This window comes from Drosophila melanogaster, chromosome 3L (genome assembly GCF_000001215.4).
Source record: "Drosophila melanogaster chromosome 3L".
In the NCBI taxonomy this organism is placed as follows: Eukaryota; Metazoa; Arthropoda; class Insecta; order Diptera; family Drosophilidae; genus Drosophila; species Drosophila melanogaster.
In genome coordinates, this window is record NT_037436.4 from 9,703,930 (window position 1) to 9,723,397 (window position 19,468).

Sequence of the window (19,468 nt, forward strand, 5' to 3'; positions counted from 1 at the left end):
AAAAATTAACAAACTTGGTTATTTTTTGTTGTTTGAATTTTCTTCTACGACTACAAGCTTAACAATTTACCGTTAAACAAATATCAGTGTTGTACAGCCCAGATTGGCAAGTCGGGCGGGAAAGTAATAAGATATTTGTTTTTGTAATTAAAAAACACATATTTCTTTTTTAAGTTTTTTTTTAATTGTTCTTCTATATATTCGTTTAAACTACATTTTAGTAATTTTAAATTTAAGTCATATTAACATATTCAGCATTCTTTAAATTTAAATTAAAATTTACAAAACTGCGTATTTCGAAAAATTTTAAAAATATGACCGTTATTACTATCGGTATTTGGGGAAATTTCCGACTGCAGCCCCAATTTTCGATTACGCTCATACGATTACCGTCATTAAGCGCTGGCGATTGTTTAGAAAACTATATCGAAATATCGAAAGCAAACCAAAACATATACATACAAAAATTCATTGATTTTGTCAACGTAAAACACACAGTGTAGCAGGGCAGTTAATTCTGAATGCGGTTAAATAGCACGGTCAACTGAATTAGAAACGCTGGAGCGGCACAAGTGCGGCGGCAATGCGAACGGACTGAAGATAGAAGCCCCAAAGCGAAGGCTTTTACCTGGGCCGCTGTCCAATCAGAACGCTGCTCCCAATCAGAACTGGGCAGGGGGCGGGGGAGGCGAGAGCGAAAAATCCGGATACGGGGGGCAGTAGCAAAAGGCCAAAAAAGAAAAAAAAACGAGCGACGAGTGTGGACTAGCCAGCGATGATGGGAAAATGACCAGGGATCTGAGAGTACGGATCACGGACCACTAGCGGATACGGCCGTAAAATGCCCCGGAACACTTGCAGGCCAAGTGAATGCGCTGCTGCTAGCCAGGATGAGCCGGAGGCGAGTGCGAATAACAACAATAATCACAGCAACAACAACAACAATAACGAGGGCATCATCAAGCAGGAACTGGAGGCCGCTCCGCCGGTTTGCCACCGAAAATCGGAGCGCCGGAGAGTGGCCCGTGATATATTCCTGGTCTTCGAGGAGCAGACCACCCGGCGACGAGGGAAGGGAGCACGGGGCAAGGCCACAAGGGCAAAGCAAAAGTTCGGACACCTGAAGGTGGCCAATACGCCGCGCATCAATAAGAATGTGCTGCGCGACATTAAAACGGAACCAAAGTGCAGCTCGGAAGCCGTTGTGCCGGCTGCTGCCCCAGCTATCACACCCATTCCCGCACTGAATCCCCCAATTCCTCCGCAAATAGCCGCGCTCAATCCTCCGTTGCCGGAGGAGCCGACGTTAGCCAAATCCTTGCCGCGAACGGCGGCCGTAAAATTGGAAACCAAAACGCACGTCACATCCACAGCCACTGCATCCAATGTGGCGGCACCCAAGCGAATTAGTCCCAAGCCCAAGGCTCCATCTGTTCAGGAGAAGGAAAAGGAGGTGGTGTCAGCGGTCACTCCTGCTTCTCTACCAATACCCAAGCCCGCTGCCGCACCCGCCACTTCGCCCACGACGCCCAGCGTCAATCCGATCTTCCTGTGGGTCAAACAGGACGATACCCGCATCGTGGAGGTGCGCTGCGAGGACTACGACAAGCGGAATAGGATTCGTCTGACCAAGACGACCAATGGCTGGCGATCTATGCCGCGCACAGATGCTTCCTCAACTAGGATAGTCAAATTCTTCCATGGCTCCGCCGCCCCACTGATGAAGGTCAAGCGCGAGCAGCATCTGCAGCGTTTGGAGGAGGAGGAGCAACAGCACCAGGAGCAGGAGTTGCAACAGGCGGAGGATCATGAGCGAGAGCAGGAGCAGTCGGAGCAGCAGATGCCCTCCATCGGGCAAACTTTGTTGCAGGATTGGGATGATAGTGCCACGCAATTGCCGGACGAGATCGAAGAGCAGGAGGAGGAGGAAGAGGGACAGGAAAGTGATGCTGCGCAGCAGCAGAACGGCCACTTAGCCACTGTACTCGAAGATGTTGTGGTGATGCCACCTGCCAAAGAGCCGGAGATGGCGCCCACGCCCTGCTTCGATGGGCTGCTTGACAGCGAGGAGACGAATGCCTCCACCAAGGCCACCAAGACCAATACGCCCACATATCAGAGCTCCACACCCTCGCCGCTGCAAATGCAGCTGTGTCCCAAGACGGGTCTGTTTCTGCCGAAAGGAGATCTTGCCCTGGTTCAGCTGCCTGAGGAGGATGTCCTGCCCGAGGAGGCGGAGGACAAGCCACTGGGTGGAAACGATGCCGTGGAGTGTTTCGATGCGAATACTAAGAATCTGAAGGATCTGCTGGACGATGCCGATGATCTGCTACAGAATTGTAGCAGTGAAAACGGCAGCAGTGGAGCGGATTTGCTCGACTCGCTGGTCAAGCGAAGTTGCGAGGACAATCTCGTCCAGGAGACGCGCCCTGGCAACGGAACCAATCCGCCGAACTCCTCAGCCTCCGGCGACGGACTGAGCTCGTTTTGTGTACCCGATCTCGACAAGGACCTGCCCCGCATACTCAACATGGACAACGACGATGCGCCCAAGTGTCTGTCCTTCAATGAGGCGGGTGAGATCGAGGGCCTGAACGGAGAGCTCTTCCTGGGCATCGAGGCGTTCGAGAAGCAGCATGAAGCTGTGGCCACCGAGCCGGAACCACAACCGCCCACTCCAGCCACTGTGGAAATGACCCAAACGCCTACGCCGACACCAACGCCTGAAAAGGAAATGGAAAAATCCGTCGTAGTCGAGGAGACGCCCAAGGATTTGAGCTACAAGAAACGCGAGGAGGTCTGCCCACCATCAGAATCGCGTAGTCAATGTGCGGTGACCTCAAGTTCGGATATACTCAAGTCACCGGAGCGGGAACTCCAGCTGCCGGCCAACTCCATACCTGCTGAGGTGGAGACGACGTCGGAAACCATTAAAAATCTCATCCTGGAGCAGTTCCTCAAGCTTAACAACAATCCCCAACAGGCAGAGCCCATGGATCTGGGCAAAGCTGGCCGCGATGGCAAACTCGAAACGGTCGTTATCGACGACGAGGAGGAGGAGGATTCCAGCCAGCCGCTGAAGAAGCGACCCAAGGCCAGCATTAAGATGGACAAGGATCCGGATCCACTTACCCAACTGAAAATGCTGATCAGCAATCCGCAGTGGAAGGTCCCAGACCCCATACTCGTGCCAAAGGATCGCCTCGGAGCAGTTTTAGCCTCACCGGCCCGAGAGATTCCATTGCTGCTGACAACCAGGCCGGAGTTGCGTCTTCCCGAGGCCTTTGCCTATCCGGAGATCATCCAGAATCCGAACATTCTGGTAGTGACCATGGAGCAGTTGGAGGCCATCCTCAAAACGGAATCGGAGCATGCGGCCAAGGTGACAAAAGACCCGGATCCAGTGATCGTGGTGCCAAGCAAAGCGAGAAGTCCCAGTCCCAAGCAGATACAACCCAAACCTGTGCCTGTTCAACCCAAACCGCCTGCAGTTGCCCCAGTGGCACCAACACCACCATCTCCGGCAGATTCCAGTCTCTCCACGGATCTGAATGCAACCACACTGGCGCTACTCCAACAGATGCTGTGGCTACCATATTTTGGCCAGTTGTCGCAGGAGTTCTTCAAAACGATCAAAGATCCGCTGGGACTACAAAGAAAGTTTATGAGCAATCTCCTGCCGCTGTACAACAACCAATTTGGATTGCAGCATCTGGACGAGCTGTACAAGCATTGTATGAAACAAAAGTCGACGGAAGAGCAGCCACAGCCCAAGGTTACCACTCCCGTGCCGCCTCCTGCAGCAGCTCCGCCTCCACCTCTTCCTCAAAGTACAGCCAGCGGACCAAATTCCTTTAATGGCTTCACCAATCCCGTAGAGCTGGCTCTCATGCAAAAGCTGCTGCAGCCGCAATTGCCACAGTTCCTCAACTGGGAGGCGGCCAAGGAGGCATCATCCACATCATCGGCAGCTGCCACCTCAAATCATCATCATCATCAGGAGCACAAGCGACCCAGAAGGGATACAGAAACGGAGTCCATTAGCAATTTCACCAAATCCAAGCCTTCATCCGGTGCTCCAACTACAACAGCTGCTCCACCACCAGCCGCCGCTGCGCCTGTGCCGGTGGCCACCGCTGCGCCTCCGGCACCAGCTCCTGCGGAGCACAAACCCAGACTGACCATTAAATCCCTCTCGAATCTGCTGGAACCGGAGGCTAACGTGGTTCCACTTCTCAATGTGCCCTTTGACGGAATGCGAGGGCGTCCCTCCATGCACAAGGCCGTTCCAGATCAGGCCAAGGGTGACGCAGGTACGGGACGCACACTACGCTCCAGTAAAGCCTGCGTCACCTATAATCCCCTCGAGCAGGCCAAGCAGCAAATGCACCCAGCCGCCGCCGCACAGCAGCAGCGCAAGCGGGGCAATATGCTCGCCCAGGACGTGCAGCAGCAACAGCACCAGCAAAATCTTGCAGATGCGGCGGCAGCAGCCGGCATGGATGCCAACTCGGCACTGTGGCATCCTCTCTTCGGAAGGTGAGTGATGTTCCTAACCTAATCATCTTTCCCATCTGTTCAAATTAATCCACATCCGTTCCCTTTCAGCAATCCCAAACAAGGCTACAATAGTCCATGGCAGTGGACCACGGTGACGGCATCAGGTGAATGACAGTCAAGCCGGGCTCAAAAGGAGCCAGCACCTGGATCGGGAACAAGGACGGCCAGCTATGAGGAGCAGCATCAGCAGCAGGACTACAGCAACTATCACGCCTCGGCCAAGCAACAGCAGCAACAGCAACCACAACTTCCAGCAGCCAACAATCAAAACCACAGCAACAATAGTAGCAATAAATTTTGTTATCCAACGGCAGCGGCCATGGAGAATATGTTCCAGAACAATCAGATGGCGGCCGCTGCCGCCGCACGCGAATCCCTGCTGAATTCATATCTTTATCAAAAGGATAGCGATGCCGGCAATTATATGGCGGAGCAGAGCTACTGGCAACAGCACCAGCAACATCACCACCAACAGCAGCAGCAGCAGCAGCATCAACAACAACAGCAGCAGCAACATCAACAGCAGCAACATCAGCAGCAGCAGCAACACCAACAACAGCAACACCAACAGCAGCAACAGCAACAGAAGCAGCTCCAGCAGCAGCAGCAGCAGCATCAATGGAGCGCCAACAACGGCAGCAGCAACCAAAGGAGCAACAATTATGCCAACAACTATGCGGCGGCAGCCGCTGCCTCCATGTACATGCAACACTTCAATCCCTACATGCAACAGAAGGCGGCGCTGCTGGCGGAGAAGGCTGCCCAAGCGGCGGCGGCGGCTGCAGCGGTCCAGAGCAGTAACGGTAGCAATAAGCACGGACGCTTCGGCGGTGACTACGGCTAGGAGTCGTCCGGTGGGTTCACGGTTCAGCTAACCGAAGCGCAAGACACTTTAGCGCATAAACATAAACATATAGGCATATGTAACACTTGCGTGTAATAATAACTATATATTTAGAGGCATCGTATAGGCCGTTTTACCGCCAGGAATTGGTAAAGGATAAACCATGATTTTCCTTTAGTTTAATACACAGGAACAGCAACAACAAGGTAACCGGAACGCAAACAACAATAATTTATAAACAACAAACAAGGTGGTAAACACAAGCAGAGAGCAGTAAACATAAAAAAAAACTTAAATTGAATTAGTAAAAATTTGTTATTGGTAGTTTGTTAACAAAAAAGAAAAACACAAAAAATATGAAAAGAAAACAAAGAGGAAAAAACAAAAAAAAAACACGACAAGTAAACAAAAAATAATGTAGAGCGCGAAAGCGGAAGGCAAAAGCAAAAAAAAACCTAATTATTGTATTATTGTTAACCAAAATCTATTATTATTATTATTATCTCAAGCTGCGTTATATTATTATTATTATTATTAACTCGTGTGTCTGTATATAGCGTTTTTATCTAGATGTATTACACTTAGTGATCCCCCCACAACCCGATTCCCATCCCTGGAAACCCACATCCGACTATCCTCCAAAAATGCCAGGACAATCCTTGGACCCTTCACCTTCACCTATGACCTCGCCAAAAATCAAACGAAAACAAAGCGCAGCGCTAAAAGGCAAACAACCGATTTTGTATCCATTCCGAAATGTGTTTCTTTTTGTTTTTACTAGTTATTACGCTGATTATTTATGAAATCATCATCCCTAACATGTGCAATCTAACACTTATGTTCTAGATACAAAAAAAAAAAACAAAAAAACCAAACAAACACAAGAATCACAAAACTTATTAACGCGAAAATGGCAAAGCAAAAGCATGAACATGAAAATGGAAAAATAAAGAGAACCCTTTTAGAGAATTTCGCTGATAAAGGCAACAGAATAGCAAATCGCCACCGAGACTTTTAATTCAGCGGGTTTGGTTGGATCATCCAAATATGATGATTATGATGCAGATGATGCACTTGCACAAGTGGTTCTGTATAAATATAGTTATATTTGCATCTCAAGTTCAGTGTATAATAGGCATATAAAAGTTAATTTCTGTATAAATACGCAACTTTTCACTTACAAACAACATTATGTAATATTTTTTCTGTTTAACATTTAGTTAGAACCACGCTTAAAGTAAGAGTTCCTTTCGAAGGCATTTGAAATGCGCGCGTGCGAATGTTTTCAGCTATGTATCTCTGTGTGGAAGTGTGTGCCCGGTGCGGTTTCTTTGTGCTCCCAGCCGTCGATCTCTTCAGCGATGAGTCGTCGTCGCCATGGGCCAAGGGCCAATCTACTCAATCTGACGGCTGGCCTCCTGCAGGCGCGCCACCACGCCCTGGTAAAACTTAATCTGTTCGGCAATGAAATTCTTAAGCGTATGCTTCAAATGCGTATCCCGCTCGCTCTTGAAGTGGGTCAGCTCGGCCAGCACCGTGTAGGAGACGACATCTGTGCGCCGGTTAACGTCGTGCAACTGGGGATTATTCATCCTGCCCTCGCCGGCCAATTTCTCGCAGTCCTTTCGCTTCTGTATGGCACCCTTGTGCGTGGAGAAGATGTCCGGAAAGCAGTTGAGAACGCCCCTATTTGGAAAAGTGAAAGTAAGAATTAGATAATGCTTCTAGATCGTTCTATAAACAAATAGCGACGGAAAGTTACCACATTCTCTAGAAGTTATATATATATTATACATATGTATATCTATGTATATATTTCTTGTTAAACTAAAGGTCAGTCAGCGTAAGAACCACAATAATCTAAAATAAACTATTGGCCAACAATCGATTTTTCTCGCGAAACTATACATTGATTCATTGCTTAAAAGTAAACAATTTGAGTTCTTTATAAATAAACTTGATACCTTAAAAACAATTTACAAGAAAGTAATCTATCGAAAATTTTTAATTGTGAGTAATTCAGCCATATATGTATGTGCCTATTGTAACTTCTAGTATAGAAATGACACATGTCGTGGAATTCCCATTTTCAGTCAGCTAATCAATTACTGATGAATGAAACGAAATGTGCTATGCTTCCCATCACTTATAGAGACGTCAACCCACCTGTAGATGTGAAGTCGATCCGAGAGGGGAATCCAATCATGCTTTGGCTGGTCGCCAAAGGCCTGTCCAATACCGATAAAGATGCCACCGATGCGGCCGACGCTCTCGGAGAGCGGAACCGCGTTTCGGGTGGGCGCACGCCGCTCATCGATGGCCAATGCCTTGGCCAGGTCGGAGAGTCCGTCGCCAATGCGCTGGAACTCCTTTTTACTCTGCGACATGGAGCGCTTGGCCATGTCGTTGGATATATTGTTCAGGTTGCGTACTGCCACGTCCATGCTGTGTATGAACTGGGTGCCCAGCTCCACCTGTGCGTCCACCTTAGAGTGCAGCAGGTTCTTGTCCGGCGGCGAGATGGCCAGGCAGTAGTTGACGCCCATGTAGGGATCCCGTTCCGCCTTGCGTTTGCCCGACTTCCAGATCTTCTCGTCGCGGCAAGTGAGGAAATGGTACCAGACCTCGCATTTGGAGATCACCGGATGGCGGCACACCCAGTCGACGAACTCCTGCAGCTGCACACGTCGATGCTCCACGAATTGCTCCTCATAGCGGCCGGAGATCTGCTTGTCCGGCAGCGGTGGCACCGGAATCAGGCAAAACTTGTCCACCAAACGTTCGTGCAGCCAGTCGAAGTGCTTGTAGCGACGTGACACCTAACGAAAGGGAAACCCAGATTAGATATGACCAATTAATTGTGATTGGGTCACGCAAAGAGGAGCCCGGAGCTCGGGGGGTCAGAGCTCGTTGCTGAGTCATTCCCCGTGGCGGTTCGCAAGCACAAGCAATCATCGCAGTGCCGCTGGCTACCAGTTGGTCAGAATTGCCCCCACAAAGAAGAATTTTAAGTGCTTTTACGACTCTGTAATGCTCTACCTATTTGTATGTGTATTTTAATGGACTGAAAGAACTTTACAAAGAGCTTTGATTTCAGTTCGAAAGTAATGTCGAGCATTTATGCTTCTCATTATTGTAATGAATAAAGTTGATCGAAATTATCAAAATACTATTTAAGTAGCTAATAAGAAATGAACTATAGCTTTGAATAGTATTAAAACTTTAACAAATAAAAAGATAAATTTAGCCAATTTTCAGAGTCTTAATAAAACAAACCAATTAAAGAAATGGATATGATCTCCATTTAAATTTTCTCAGCAAAAAAGGGTCACTTTTAAGGTCAACTCAGTTGGAAAATGTTGGCCGGCAATTAGTGCGGAGTTTCGATAAACAAAGGATTGGTCTTTCTTTATTCCATTCCATCTGCTCGTGAGCACATGAACCAGCCCAAATTACCCTTGGCAGAGGGTAGCGAACACAGCACAGACACATATTATCAACAAAATATTGCACCCGTAGTTACACACTCATGCGCCAACGGTCGGAGCTTTATCGTATTGTGTTGTTAATCACGGCGATATCAGGGTTGGCCAACTTACGGATATGTTGTTGAAGCTAGGCGTCAGTTGGTAGGCAATGAACGTCTTCATCCCCTTGAATTTGGACTCCTTTTTGGGACTGGCCACCACAACGGAGTAGGGCGAATGGTTCTGCGTCCACTGGTAGATCGAGTCCTCCACCTGTGTAATGTAGGCCATCTCGCATTCGGGTATCTTCTCCTTGGTGCTGGACAAGCCGAGTATATATGAATCGGAACTTTTGGCGAACATGCCCTTTTTGACGGTGCCAGCAGCACCAGTCCCACCAGCCACGGAGGCCAGTGATTGGGTATCATCGTTGGGCGCGATGGGCAGGTGTTTGTTATCGTAGTCACTGGTGGAATGCGACAATCCGCCAGCGCGAGCCGACTGTCCCGCAGACTTCTGGCCACCTGGACCAATTTCCGAGTACGTGTCATTGTCGTCGCTCCAATCGTCCTCATCATCCCAGTTGCTGCCATCATCATCCGCCGTCTGATCGTAACGCGGCAAAGGGGGCGAGGCGAAGGGATCCGGAACCTGTGGCACCGACGTCGCTCCACTGGCGCTCAGCTTCTGGGCTTCGGCCGCCGACATCACCTCCACGTACGCAGCCGGGAAGAGGCCAATCTGGCCACGGGCATTCTTGCCCTCCCACCAGCCTTCACCCACATCGCTCCGGGTCACCGAGAGCACGTCGCCAGTCGCGATGGAGAGCTCCGAGGAGCCCGGCTCCCCGGTAAAGTCGTACATGGCACGCACGTACGAGGTCATCTTGGTGCTCTCCTGGTCGTTCCTTTACGCTAATTCGAGTCCTGTCTTCACAGGGGCCATAAACAGACAAGAAATATCTACTAATTCTGAATCACCAAGTGTGAAGTGTTACCGTTTCTTGGATTACGGAATTAAACTGACACTGACGTCTTCTTCGCTCTGCAGCAACAAGATATAATGATGATACAGCAATTTTATTAGGGGTATTCCCCCAACACACCTGAATTCTACACTTGGAACAGAGGCACTCTCTAATTTGATAAATAATTATAAAAACTTCATATTTATACTGTACTACTACTATATACTCACTAAAATAAAATAATATAAATGGTACATTTAAGTCGATCAAATTAAATTAATGAGTTATTGCGTTATCAAGAAAGATTTAGCTGTGAAAAATTACTTATGTTTATATAGATTTAACCTACAAATATTTCAAATAAATTGCTAGGTGGGTATACAATTTTATAGTAATAAATCAAGTAAAATATAAGGACAAATTTATGATCATAATTTTATATTGCACCAAATGCGAGGCGTTTCAACTACATTACGGTCTCCCCCTACTGATAAGCGCCGAGTGCCAGGGCTGCAGAGCACGGCTCAGCTGTCGATGTATCGGGATGCATCGAAGTATCGAGTTGGCATAAAAGAATCTGGTCTTCGTGTCGTGTTATTCATTCCTTAATTGCGCCTTGCTTTAATTTGTGGGTGAGCGAAATCGGAGCTCGGCGACATCGCCAGTTGTGCAATACTGACTCCAGCGGTATCTGTTAATCCCCAACCACTTCGCAAACGTATTTTCTTTGCCTTGCAGATTTGCTGACTTTGTCGTTCGAGTACTCAGCGTTTAACGACCACAATGAATCGGCAGGCGAAATTCCTAATCTTGTGCCTCTTTGTGGGCCTCTTCTCCGCGAATTTGTGCGAAGAAGGTGAGTCTTTGATCAAATTACACCGAATTAAAATCGAATTGAAGACACGCCGAACACTCATTTCTCAATTATGCACTCGGACACACACACACACACGCTTGCATGTGCATGCGTACGTGTGCGCAAACCCCTCGCGTGTGTGCGCCGTGCGGGCATGTGGGTGTGTGTGTGCATGAATGTGCGTGTGTGTGGATGTGGGGGTTTTTTAAATGCCAATTCCTATATTGAATATCAATTCTCCGGCCATTTTCTCTTACTCCGACTTTGGGGGAATGTTCTCCGCATAAGAACTGCAAATCTACAGCTTTCCAAAAGAAACTTGGAATTTACGAAAGTCCGTAAATTGTCACATTACCATACGTTAATATTTGTGGACATTTGGTAAATATGTATTTACCGAGCTGTAACCATATTTTGTTCGCAAGCATTTATTTAAATCGTCACGTCCTAATTACCATACGAAAATATTTGTACATATTTTAGGATTTAAAGAGATTTTGACCATATTTTGTTGACAAACAATTTAATGTTTACTTTTTCAGCTTTCTTAAATTTCCATTCCTTAAATTCCATTATTGCATACAAATAAATATCACCTAAATGCTGCCTATTTTGAATATAGTAATCTTTATTTTCCGAACCAAATCAATTTGTTTTGTTACGTTTTTCTATTTTGTTTGACAATTTTGACATCATTTACATGTGCAATGGAACTATTTTTATTTTCAATTCTTACAAAACATGTGTATTCGTTGTGCTTTTTGAAATATTGGAAATCGATCAATAAGAGTCGTTGTGAACTTATCATGCTTACCAATTTATTTGCTTTTAACTTTGGAGTGACGCATAAGTTTTTATCTATAATATTCGTTGCTGATTACTGCACACAAGCCCTGTTTTTTTGAAGCTATGATAGGCGCTGTTCTTACTTAAAATTATTTTTTTACGATGTATTCATTCTGAAATAAGAAATATGAACGTATCAAAAAGGGTTGATTAAAAAAAACCACACATTGGGTTCATTACTATAATATTTACTACACTTGAGTCTATCTGATGTGAAATAGTTTTACGAACTTATCATAAGCTAATATTTATAAACTCTTTTTATTTGCCTTAGCAGTGACCACACCGGCTCCAGCGGACACCACCACCCAGGAATCCAAGAACACCACCACTCCGCCGGACACCACCACTACTGTGACGCCACCGTCGACCTCAACCACGAGCACCACAACTGAAAAGACCACGACGACGCCACCAATTACCACATCGACTGAGAAGACCACAACTTCCACTACTCCAGCCAGCACCACCAGCAGCACCACTCCGGCCAGCACCACCAGCAGCACCACTCCGGCAACGACCACCACCACGCCTGGAACTACATCTACGACCACTCCGTCTCCGAACTCGACCACAACTACGCCGCCGCCACACACATCAACCACTCCGGCGCCGAAGCCCGTGCCGTGCGGTCATTTCGATGGATCCTCGTTCATTGGCGGCATTGTGCTGACTCTGGGCCTGCTCGCTATCGGCTTAGTGGCCTACAAGTTCTACAAGGCCCGCAACGAGCGCAACTACCACACCCTTTGAGCCGCCACCGCCTTTACGTCGGCCTTCAATGCGGCAGCCGGAGCTGCGGCGGCCAGCAGCAGTGCCGCATCCACGGATGCGGAGCGCGTGCGGTTTGTCCAGCCTTCGATACCGCTAAGGTCGCCGCCAACGCAGCCGCCACCACCACCACCCACCCACATGGGTGGCAGTGGTGGTGGTGCGGCTGCAGCTCCACAAAACTGCTCGCCGTCGGCCCGAGATCGGTTGCTGCACACGTAATTTAAAAGCGGGGAGCCACACCATATTACCCAATATAATTAATATCCAAAGAGATGCCCCTATACCCCGATTCCCCAACAAAACACACACACACACACAGAGATACAAACGGCAGTCAAGTAAAGTCAGTTCTTAAATTGAAACGATAACCCCCTGAGCGGATTTAATACGGGCCCAGATAGTAGGAGCAGGCTCTACATTCTTGAATTACTTCCCTTATCTCAGTCATACAGAAAATGTAAAAACAAAGTAAATATTTTTCCTTTAATGCATTGCATTCAATATGTAAGGGTACGGTTTTTTGCAAACATCAGTTTATCAGCAACTTGAGCGGATGTTCAACGCCTTATATAAGAGGAGTCCGGGGAGCCTGTCACAGGGTCTTCCCAGGGCGACCATGAACCGAGAAATGAGTTATGAGATCGAAACGAAACGAGACGAGAGGAGTAAGAACAAATAACAGCAAATATGTGAGACTGCTTGATAGCGAGAAAGTGAAGAGATCAGAAAGTGGAAAGCGGCTGGCGACGGCTTTGTTTCTGTAATTCATAGGGAGCTACGAAAAGGAAATATAAATTTTTATTATATTTACACAATTTTTGAATAACTAAAATCGATTCATTCTAGGAACTAAGAATACATATGTACTACCTAAAACCGAGCTAAACACAATGGGAAACGCGTTTCAATTTTCTCATTTAATGTGCATTTTTTCTCCGGTCTTTGCCCACTTGTTCTATCGATTCTGCTCACCCCGCCATTCCCGGGGTCCGTAGTATTGCAAAAAATCAATATAGCTACTAACGATGCACAGCAACAGGATTTACGGATTGCCGTGCACGGTTGATATGCGTTTATATGCGATATAAACAAATGTACACATGTTTGTATACTGCTGAAGTAGATTTTGATTCGAGATTCGATGAAAGCCCCATGTTAATGCATACACGCAAATGTTGAATATTTTGTACTAGAATGGAAACTATACATATGAATTACGTTTACCTAACCATACCGCGCTTGCTGTTGGATTAATACACATTTGAAGCTACAAATCGATCACATAAGCCCGTCAAGTTTACGCAAATGAACGAAAACTCTGTTGCACATGAAAATCTAATAAGTATATAAGCTAAAGTAACCAATCAATGTATATCCAGTAAATCACTCAGCCGGCTTACTAATAATATATATATTTATATATATATATCTATGTCTGTATATCGTGTACGATAATAAATATTTTAAAAATTTAACTGCATTCTTACTGTACTAGCAACCACTGTAAACCAGAATTTACGATTGAAACACGTTTCGCATATTGGTTTTTTACACCTAATTAATGGTCAATCAAAAGGGGGGAATTTTATTTAAATTATCAAACATTAACTACACTCTATTCTGCGGTTAGTTTCTTTAACTTCTTGGGTGTCTTAATATTAGGTGTTTTCTCCTTGGGCGACTTTCTCTTAAGGTTTTCCTTCGGCTGGTGCTTAGTATTTACTTCTGGTTTCTTAATTTTAGGTGCTTCTCCTTTTTCCGACTTGGACTTCTTATCGTTTTGTTTCGTACTCAGTGGATTCTTCTCTGGGGATTTCCCTTTCTCGGCCTTTCGCTTGAGCTTATTTTTAGAGCTCCGCTTGTTCTGAGTGTTGAAGCGCAATATAAGTGGCGTGCCAGCCAGGCTGAGCTTCTCCTTGATGGCCTTGCGTGCATCGTGGGTCGTTGGCAGGGTTACGGTCGCCGTGCTGTAGTCCCGGAATTTACCCTTGCCCGGTCGTATTTGAATGTCCACTGCCTGGTCGTGGAACAGCTGGCGCACCTGGGGCAACGAACTGGTCTTTGGCAGATTGGTAATGACCACGGACGAGGTGAAGTTACCCTTGGTGAGGACCTTCTTAGTAGCACGCTTCATCAGGGCCTTGGTACGTTTGTTTACGATGGATGTCTGCTTGCGGGTCACCAGCTCGTTGACAAAATCATCGGAATCCGTCTTAGGCAGTGATACGAATAAGCCCTTGTGCTTGTCATCCTTTTCGATCGAAGCCTTGATATCCTTAAAGGCTTGATCGCGATCTTCCTTCGACTTGAAATCGACGAGGCAGAAACGTGCATGCTTCTGGCGAGGCTTTGTGGACTTCAGAACCAGTGGATGCAGAGCCTTCACCTTGGCATTGAATTCATCCAAGTCCAGGGGCAGTTTTTGGGGAAACCGGACATACAGCCGGGTGCCCTTTAACTGCTCGTACTTGGTGTGGATCTTCTCGTCGATAATCTCGGCACGGCTTTTGGGCTGCGGTTTGATTGTATCTTCCTCCTCACCATCATCTTCATCGGATTCGGTGTCACTGGCGTCCAGATCCAGTTCGGATCCATCGGAATCTTCGTCTTCGGAGTCGTCCGCCTGCAGCTGGTCCTCGTCGGAGTCCTCTGCCTGTAGCTCCTCCTCGTCGGAAGCCTCGGAGTTTTCGGACTGCACTTCCTCCTCCTCGGATGCACTTTCCACCTGCTTTTTCTTCATGTTTTACCGGAAAATTAAAATGTTTTCTTTTCGAATTCAACTTGCACGTGTAAACGGCGGTGTGACCAGATCTTAACAAAAAACTAAAGGCCGACTAATCAAAGCTAGAATTAGTGATGACAATCTGCTTACCAAAATCTAACCGAAAGTGTATATATTAGAAAATATTTAATGAATGTATAAATTTTTTATAGAATTAAGATGCATAGCCTATATATGGTTTAAATATATACCGATACTTTGTATTGGCGCTGTGGACTTCGGCTAATTCCGATACAACAAATCTAGCTATAAAAAAACAAACAGCTCTGACGGACAGTTTCTTTTATTTAGAATTTTCAAACCACAACACGAAAATGGAAAATGAATTCTTTTGGAATGACTTTAAATTGAAACAACCTCCGTTGGTGACGCTGCTGGTGAAGGACACGGGTTTCGGTATGTTGTTACCCTTGGCCATCTGAAACAATCACAAAATCAAGGGATCTCTCCTTCCAAACAGCAAAAAATGTGTTCGTGGTCATCAACAGGTTCCTGCAACAGTTGTCCGAACCGGATGCCAAGGATTTCGAGGAGACGGCGGCGATGATTGGACGACTAATGGCTCGCCGGAAGAACTCCTTCCGCAATATGCCGGGATTTCGTTCCGTCTGCAAACTTAATGCGGCACTGTGCCGCCTGCTGCGCTTGGATTTGGCCAGGGATCTGAAAAACTTTCGCGGTGTGCTGCCGGATGTGTGCGATGAAGATTTGGGCGGAGCCATGCCCACGCGAAGCAGCTTTGAGTTTATTTTGGTGCGTCTCCTGGGTTTTTATCATCTGCACGAGCGGATCAGGGAATGCTGCCTCAGTGCAGCCGCATACTTCACTCAACTCCTGCGCAACAACTTCTTCATGGACTTCACCACGCTGCTAATCGCTGCCATTGCCAAGATTAGCAAACTGAGCTCCTTGCAGGCCGGCAAAAGTGCCATACTTTACAACAAACTGCGCCCCCAGATTGCTAACTTTCCGCAGGTGGAGAAGCACAAGTTTCTGGCGGAGAATCAAGAGCTTCCTGCCAGATTAGAACCTCCAACGAGAACTAATAACCAAACGCAGAAAGACGAAACACCAGACATTGTCCTGATACCGAAAAAAGTCGTCACCAAAGTAGAAAAAGCCAAACTGTTGGCCAAATCTGATGTGGGCACCATAATTGCCAGGAAGGAAACACCCGTTCAAGATACAAAGAAACCCACATTCAATGAAAACGTTCTGGCCACGGTGGCGGATGCACAGAAGTTCATTGAACGCGAGTCGCAGGCCAGGAAACTGAATCCTCCTCCAGAAAGTTGTTTTACCAGAAAGATAGCCAAGCACGAGTGGCTGGCCGCACAGACGATGTTCAATCGCAAGTTGTCCAAGGAGCCGGAAAAGGCGTTGAACATATTTCGCAAGTTTATTGTTAGCAAAATAAAGTAACTTCACAAGCGACGGTTAATTACGTTTAGGCACGACATTAAACACAGGTTACCATACCATCAGCCAGCCGAAGACTCTTAAGCGCAACAATTCGCTTTTGGGGATGAGGATTTTTGGTCTAACAGAGGTACACAAATAAATAAGTCGTTTTAATATTTGTTATTAATTCGAGACTCACCTTTACAAACTTCTTAAAGTTCTTGCGGCCGCCATGCTTGTTCACAGAATCCTCAAGAGAAGCATCCACTTCCTCCTGGGAGCGAATGACAATGTTTAAGTTGCACATGCGCACCTCAATGCTGTCTTTCATGGCGGCCAGCCATTGCTCCTCATCGGGATCCGCCTTAATAGAGGTTTCCATCTTAACTGAGTCTGCATCTATTTCGGATTTGATATTATCGTTTAGCCTGCTACACGATAACCAACCACTGATGTCCACTTTCTTGGGTCTATCTCTACGCGGTGCCACTATGTACTTGGATTGCTTCTTGCTTTCCGTTTCGGGTACAAATGGTTCGGTTAACCGGGAATCCTCGTCATCATGATCAGACGGTCTTTCAGAGTTGAAGTTAAACAAGCCATCCGTGGAGTCATCATTTCTCTGAGCCTCTTGCGTCTTTCGTTTCTTTTTGCTGTCTGCAAAGTTAAAAAGATTATCACAATCATCGCTGTCGCTTTCGTTTAGCAGCTCAAGGCGTAAACGCTTGCGCGGTTGTGTCTGGGATTGGGACTCCAATTGGGGTGGCACTGGAGCTGGTTCTTGTGCCTGTGATTTCTCTAGAAAGTCGACTACACTGATTCTGGCAGGTGCATTGCCTTTGCCTGCGATTCTTGGCTGAACCACAGTCTCTGCTGGCTTCTGTGGAGATTTACGGAATTGAAATAGGTCCCCTTCATCTTCTTCGTCACTCGAGGCCACCGATAAAACAGGACGTTTTGCAGGCACTGCATGTTTGTCAGCCGGTTGGTTGGTAATATTTGTGGCCAATGATTTCCCATTGAGTCGTGGTGAAATCCTGGTGGCAACGGGTGCTTCCGTTTTCTTCTTGGCCATCGAAGGGATAGTTGGAGCTGGCGTTTCTTTTGGTTTCCGAGCATTTTCGTTCTCCTCATCCGATGAGTCAACACAAAAAACCTGTTTGGTCTTCCGTGTTATGTGCTTACTCGCAGCTGGAACAGGTGGATGTACGGATTTCTCCTCAGCGATGGCTTTGCTCTGCCTTGTTACTCGTTGAACTGGAGCAGGCGCCGGAGCTGGTGTCACATCTTCTTCCAAAGACGAGTCCAACAATATGGCATTCTTTGATTTCATGGTCAGTTTCGTAGCGATATCCGATTTAGCTCGCTTAGACAATGTTGATTTCTTCTCCTCGTCCGAGGAGTCAACTGTTGAGGCATGACTCCGCTTACGCAAAGAAGCTTGGTCCTCCGAATGGGGCTTAGAAGCATCTTGTTCCATTTCACATTCAATTGACTCAGGCACCACCAGTTCGGAAATGGGCGTGGCATTGGATTGCGCCGAGTGGCGTTCCGTGTTGGGCACAATGATCGAAGAGTTAAAGGCCATCGAGGAAGTTACAGACTCCGTGGTGGGCAATGAATCGGAGATGAACTTGTGCGTTGGGTTGCAGAATTCTGTTATAGAGCAATGTATTAGGGCCATGCCAATCTCGTACTCCTGGATAATACGTCGACCATTCTGTTCCAAAATATCTAAAAATTATAATACATAATAATACTTAAACGCTGTGATGTGAGCAATATATTTACACCTATCTTGTATACTATTGATTGATTCAGTGGCCTGCGACTGGGACGATGGCACATACTGTATGACTATCACATCACTCTTTGTTAGGAATGTTTTGCGCACACCCGAATTGATGTCCTTGCACGTGGCTCCAGCCTTCTGCACAACTGATCCGTACATATCAAAGTGTTTGCGGTTCATGAAGACGAATGTCTTGCCGGCGAAGAGACGGGTACGCTCAGGACGCCAGGTGACATCTATGTTGGTGGGCTGGTAATCCTCCGGCTGAGGCCAGCCCTCCTTGACATGGATGCTCTGCGCTGCCTGCAGCATCTTTCGCCAGTAGGGGAATGTCACAATCGGCTTATTCTCGAGCATAGCGTGCAGTAGTTTCACGGTCACCGAAACTTCGTTCATGGTTAGATGGGAGCACTCTTCGGTCCAGTTCGAAGTGACCGTGCCGCCCATGGGTTCAAGCATCTTCGTGAGCTCCTGGACCTCGGAACGCGTTAATGCGGAGACAGTTGTAACCAACTTCAGTTGGGTCACCTGCCAAATGCTCATGTTTGCGCCAAATCGCAAGCGTGTGCCCACAGGCAATGGAGTCGATGTTTTGGCAGGCACCTTGCGCGGCTTTTGGGAATTCTTGGGGAAAATGAAAGTGCCATATCTGGAGCCAAGGTCCTCGATATGCAGGGTGTCATCGCCATCCGCTTCCGTTTGGATGAGCAGCTGGGCATGATTGCGACTTATACTGAGGTCCTGCGCAACAATTAAATCCGTGGCCAGGCGACCAATGGTGTACACCTTTTTGCCAGGAAACAACACAAACTTTTCGTCATCTATAAAGAGTATTTAAAAAATGAATAAACTAATAATCTCTGTGTTTTAGACCATTTTTACGTGCCTTTAGTCAAAACAAACATAATTTCAAAACATTAACAAATTCAACAAATAGCGAGCAGTGTGACCTTAGCAGATTTGCAAATTATCTACACAGAGACAAAGAAGGAGTGAGAATAATAGGCTACATCACTTTCTACATAATTTTCTAAGTTAATAGTTGTTTCTTAAATTGATTTTTTTCTTATTTTAGAAATCAGGATAATTTTATTATCGATCGACAAACGCTTATAAAGAATTGACAATATAGACTTTGGATTCAAACGTTTTTTTTACTGTTAAGTGACCAGCTATCGC

General features: G+C 46.7%; 6 protein-coding genes and 1 non-coding gene across 14 annotated transcripts; 4 read left to right on the plus strand and 3 right to left on the minus strand.

Moving 5' to 3' along the window:
• The first annotated feature begins 401 nt into the window (after positions 1–401).
• CG16711 (uncharacterized protein) lies at positions 402–6,400 on the plus strand. Of its 2 annotated transcripts, none has more exons than NM_168361.2 (2): positions 402–4,539; positions 4,609–6,400. In NM_168361.2, the coding sequence occupies exons 1-2, from the start codon at positions 842–844 to the stop codon at positions 4,670–4,672; spliced, it is 3,762 nt and encodes a 1,253-aa protein (NP_729532.1). In that variant the 5' UTR covers positions 402–841; the 3' UTR covers positions 4,673–6,400. The 2 variants fall into 2 exon arrangements, with proteins under 2 accessions (NP_729532.1, NP_648347.2); NM_140090.2 differs by having other exon boundaries at positions 4,609–5,780.
• Positions 6,401–6,492: 92 nt separating this feature from the next.
• SH3PX1 (SH3 and PX domain containing 1) lies at positions 6,493–9,898 on the minus strand. The gene is made up of 3 exons (NM_140091.4): positions 9,004–9,898; positions 7,571–8,223; positions 6,493–7,090 (listed from the first exon to the last, which is right to left on the minus strand). The coding sequence occupies exons 1-3, from the start codon at positions 9,754–9,756 to the stop codon at positions 6,799–6,801; spliced, it is 1,698 nt and encodes a 565-aa protein (NP_648348.1). The 5' UTR covers positions 9,757–9,898; the 3' UTR covers positions 6,493–6,798.
• A 496-nt stretch (positions 9,899–10,394) lies between these two features.
• Positions 10,395–13,787, plus strand: vsg (visgun). 5 transcript variants are annotated; one of them, NM_168364.2, is made up of 3 exons: positions 10,395–10,470; positions 10,577–10,694; positions 11,818–13,787. In NM_168364.2, the coding sequence occupies exons 2-3, from the start codon at positions 10,622–10,624 to the stop codon at positions 12,291–12,293; spliced, it is 549 nt and encodes a 182-aa protein (NP_729536.1). In that variant the 5' UTR covers positions 10,395–10,470; positions 10,577–10,621; the 3' UTR covers positions 12,294–13,787. The 5 variants fall into 4 exon arrangements, with proteins under 5 accessions (NP_648349.1, NP_729536.1, NP_001261646.1 ...); NM_140092.2 differs by having other exon boundaries at positions 11,815–13,787; NM_168362.2 differs by having other exon boundaries at positions 10,395–10,694; positions 11,815–13,787.
• sncRNA:838 (small non-coding RNA 838) lies at positions 12,874–12,946 on the plus strand. Its single transcript, NR_002482.1, has one exon. It is a non-coding gene; the product is annotated as a small non-coding RNA 838 (non-coding RNA).
• A 69-nt stretch (positions 13,788–13,856) lies between the features above and the next one.
• CG18178 (uncharacterized protein) lies at positions 13,857–15,215 on the minus strand. Of its 2 annotated transcripts, NM_140093.2 has the most exons (2): positions 15,187–15,215; positions 13,857–15,137 (listed from the first exon to the last, which is right to left on the minus strand). In NM_140093.2, exon 2 carries the CDS (start codon positions 15,052–15,054, stop codon positions 13,930–13,932), a length of 1,125 nt encoding a protein of 374 aa, NP_648350.1. In that variant the 5' UTR covers positions 15,055–15,137; positions 15,187–15,215; the 3' UTR covers positions 13,857–13,929. The 2 variants fall into 2 exon arrangements, with proteins under 2 accessions (NP_648350.1, NP_001261647.1); NM_001274718.1 differs by lacking the exon at positions 15,187–15,215 and having other exon boundaries at positions 13,857–15,134.
• Positions 15,216–15,398: 183 nt separating this feature from the next.
• On the plus strand, positions 15,399–16,535 carry CG14174 (uncharacterized protein). The gene is made up of 2 exons (NM_140094.2): positions 15,399–15,492; positions 15,557–16,535. The coding sequence occupies exons 1-2, from the start codon at positions 15,411–15,413 to the stop codon at positions 16,516–16,518; spliced, it is 1,044 nt and encodes a 347-aa protein (NP_648351.1). The 5' UTR covers positions 15,399–15,410; the 3' UTR covers positions 16,519–16,535.
• Positions 16,485–19,265, minus strand: nbs. Of its 2 annotated transcripts, none has more exon segments than NM_001259773.2 (4): positions 16,485–16,636; positions 16,697–18,231; positions 18,295–19,110; positions 19,176–19,265. In NM_001259773.2, coding segments are annotated over 4 exon segments (2,451 nt in total). In that variant the 5' UTR covers positions 19,195–19,265; the 3' UTR covers positions 16,485–16,555.
• Positions 19,266–19,468: the final 203 nt, after the last annotated feature.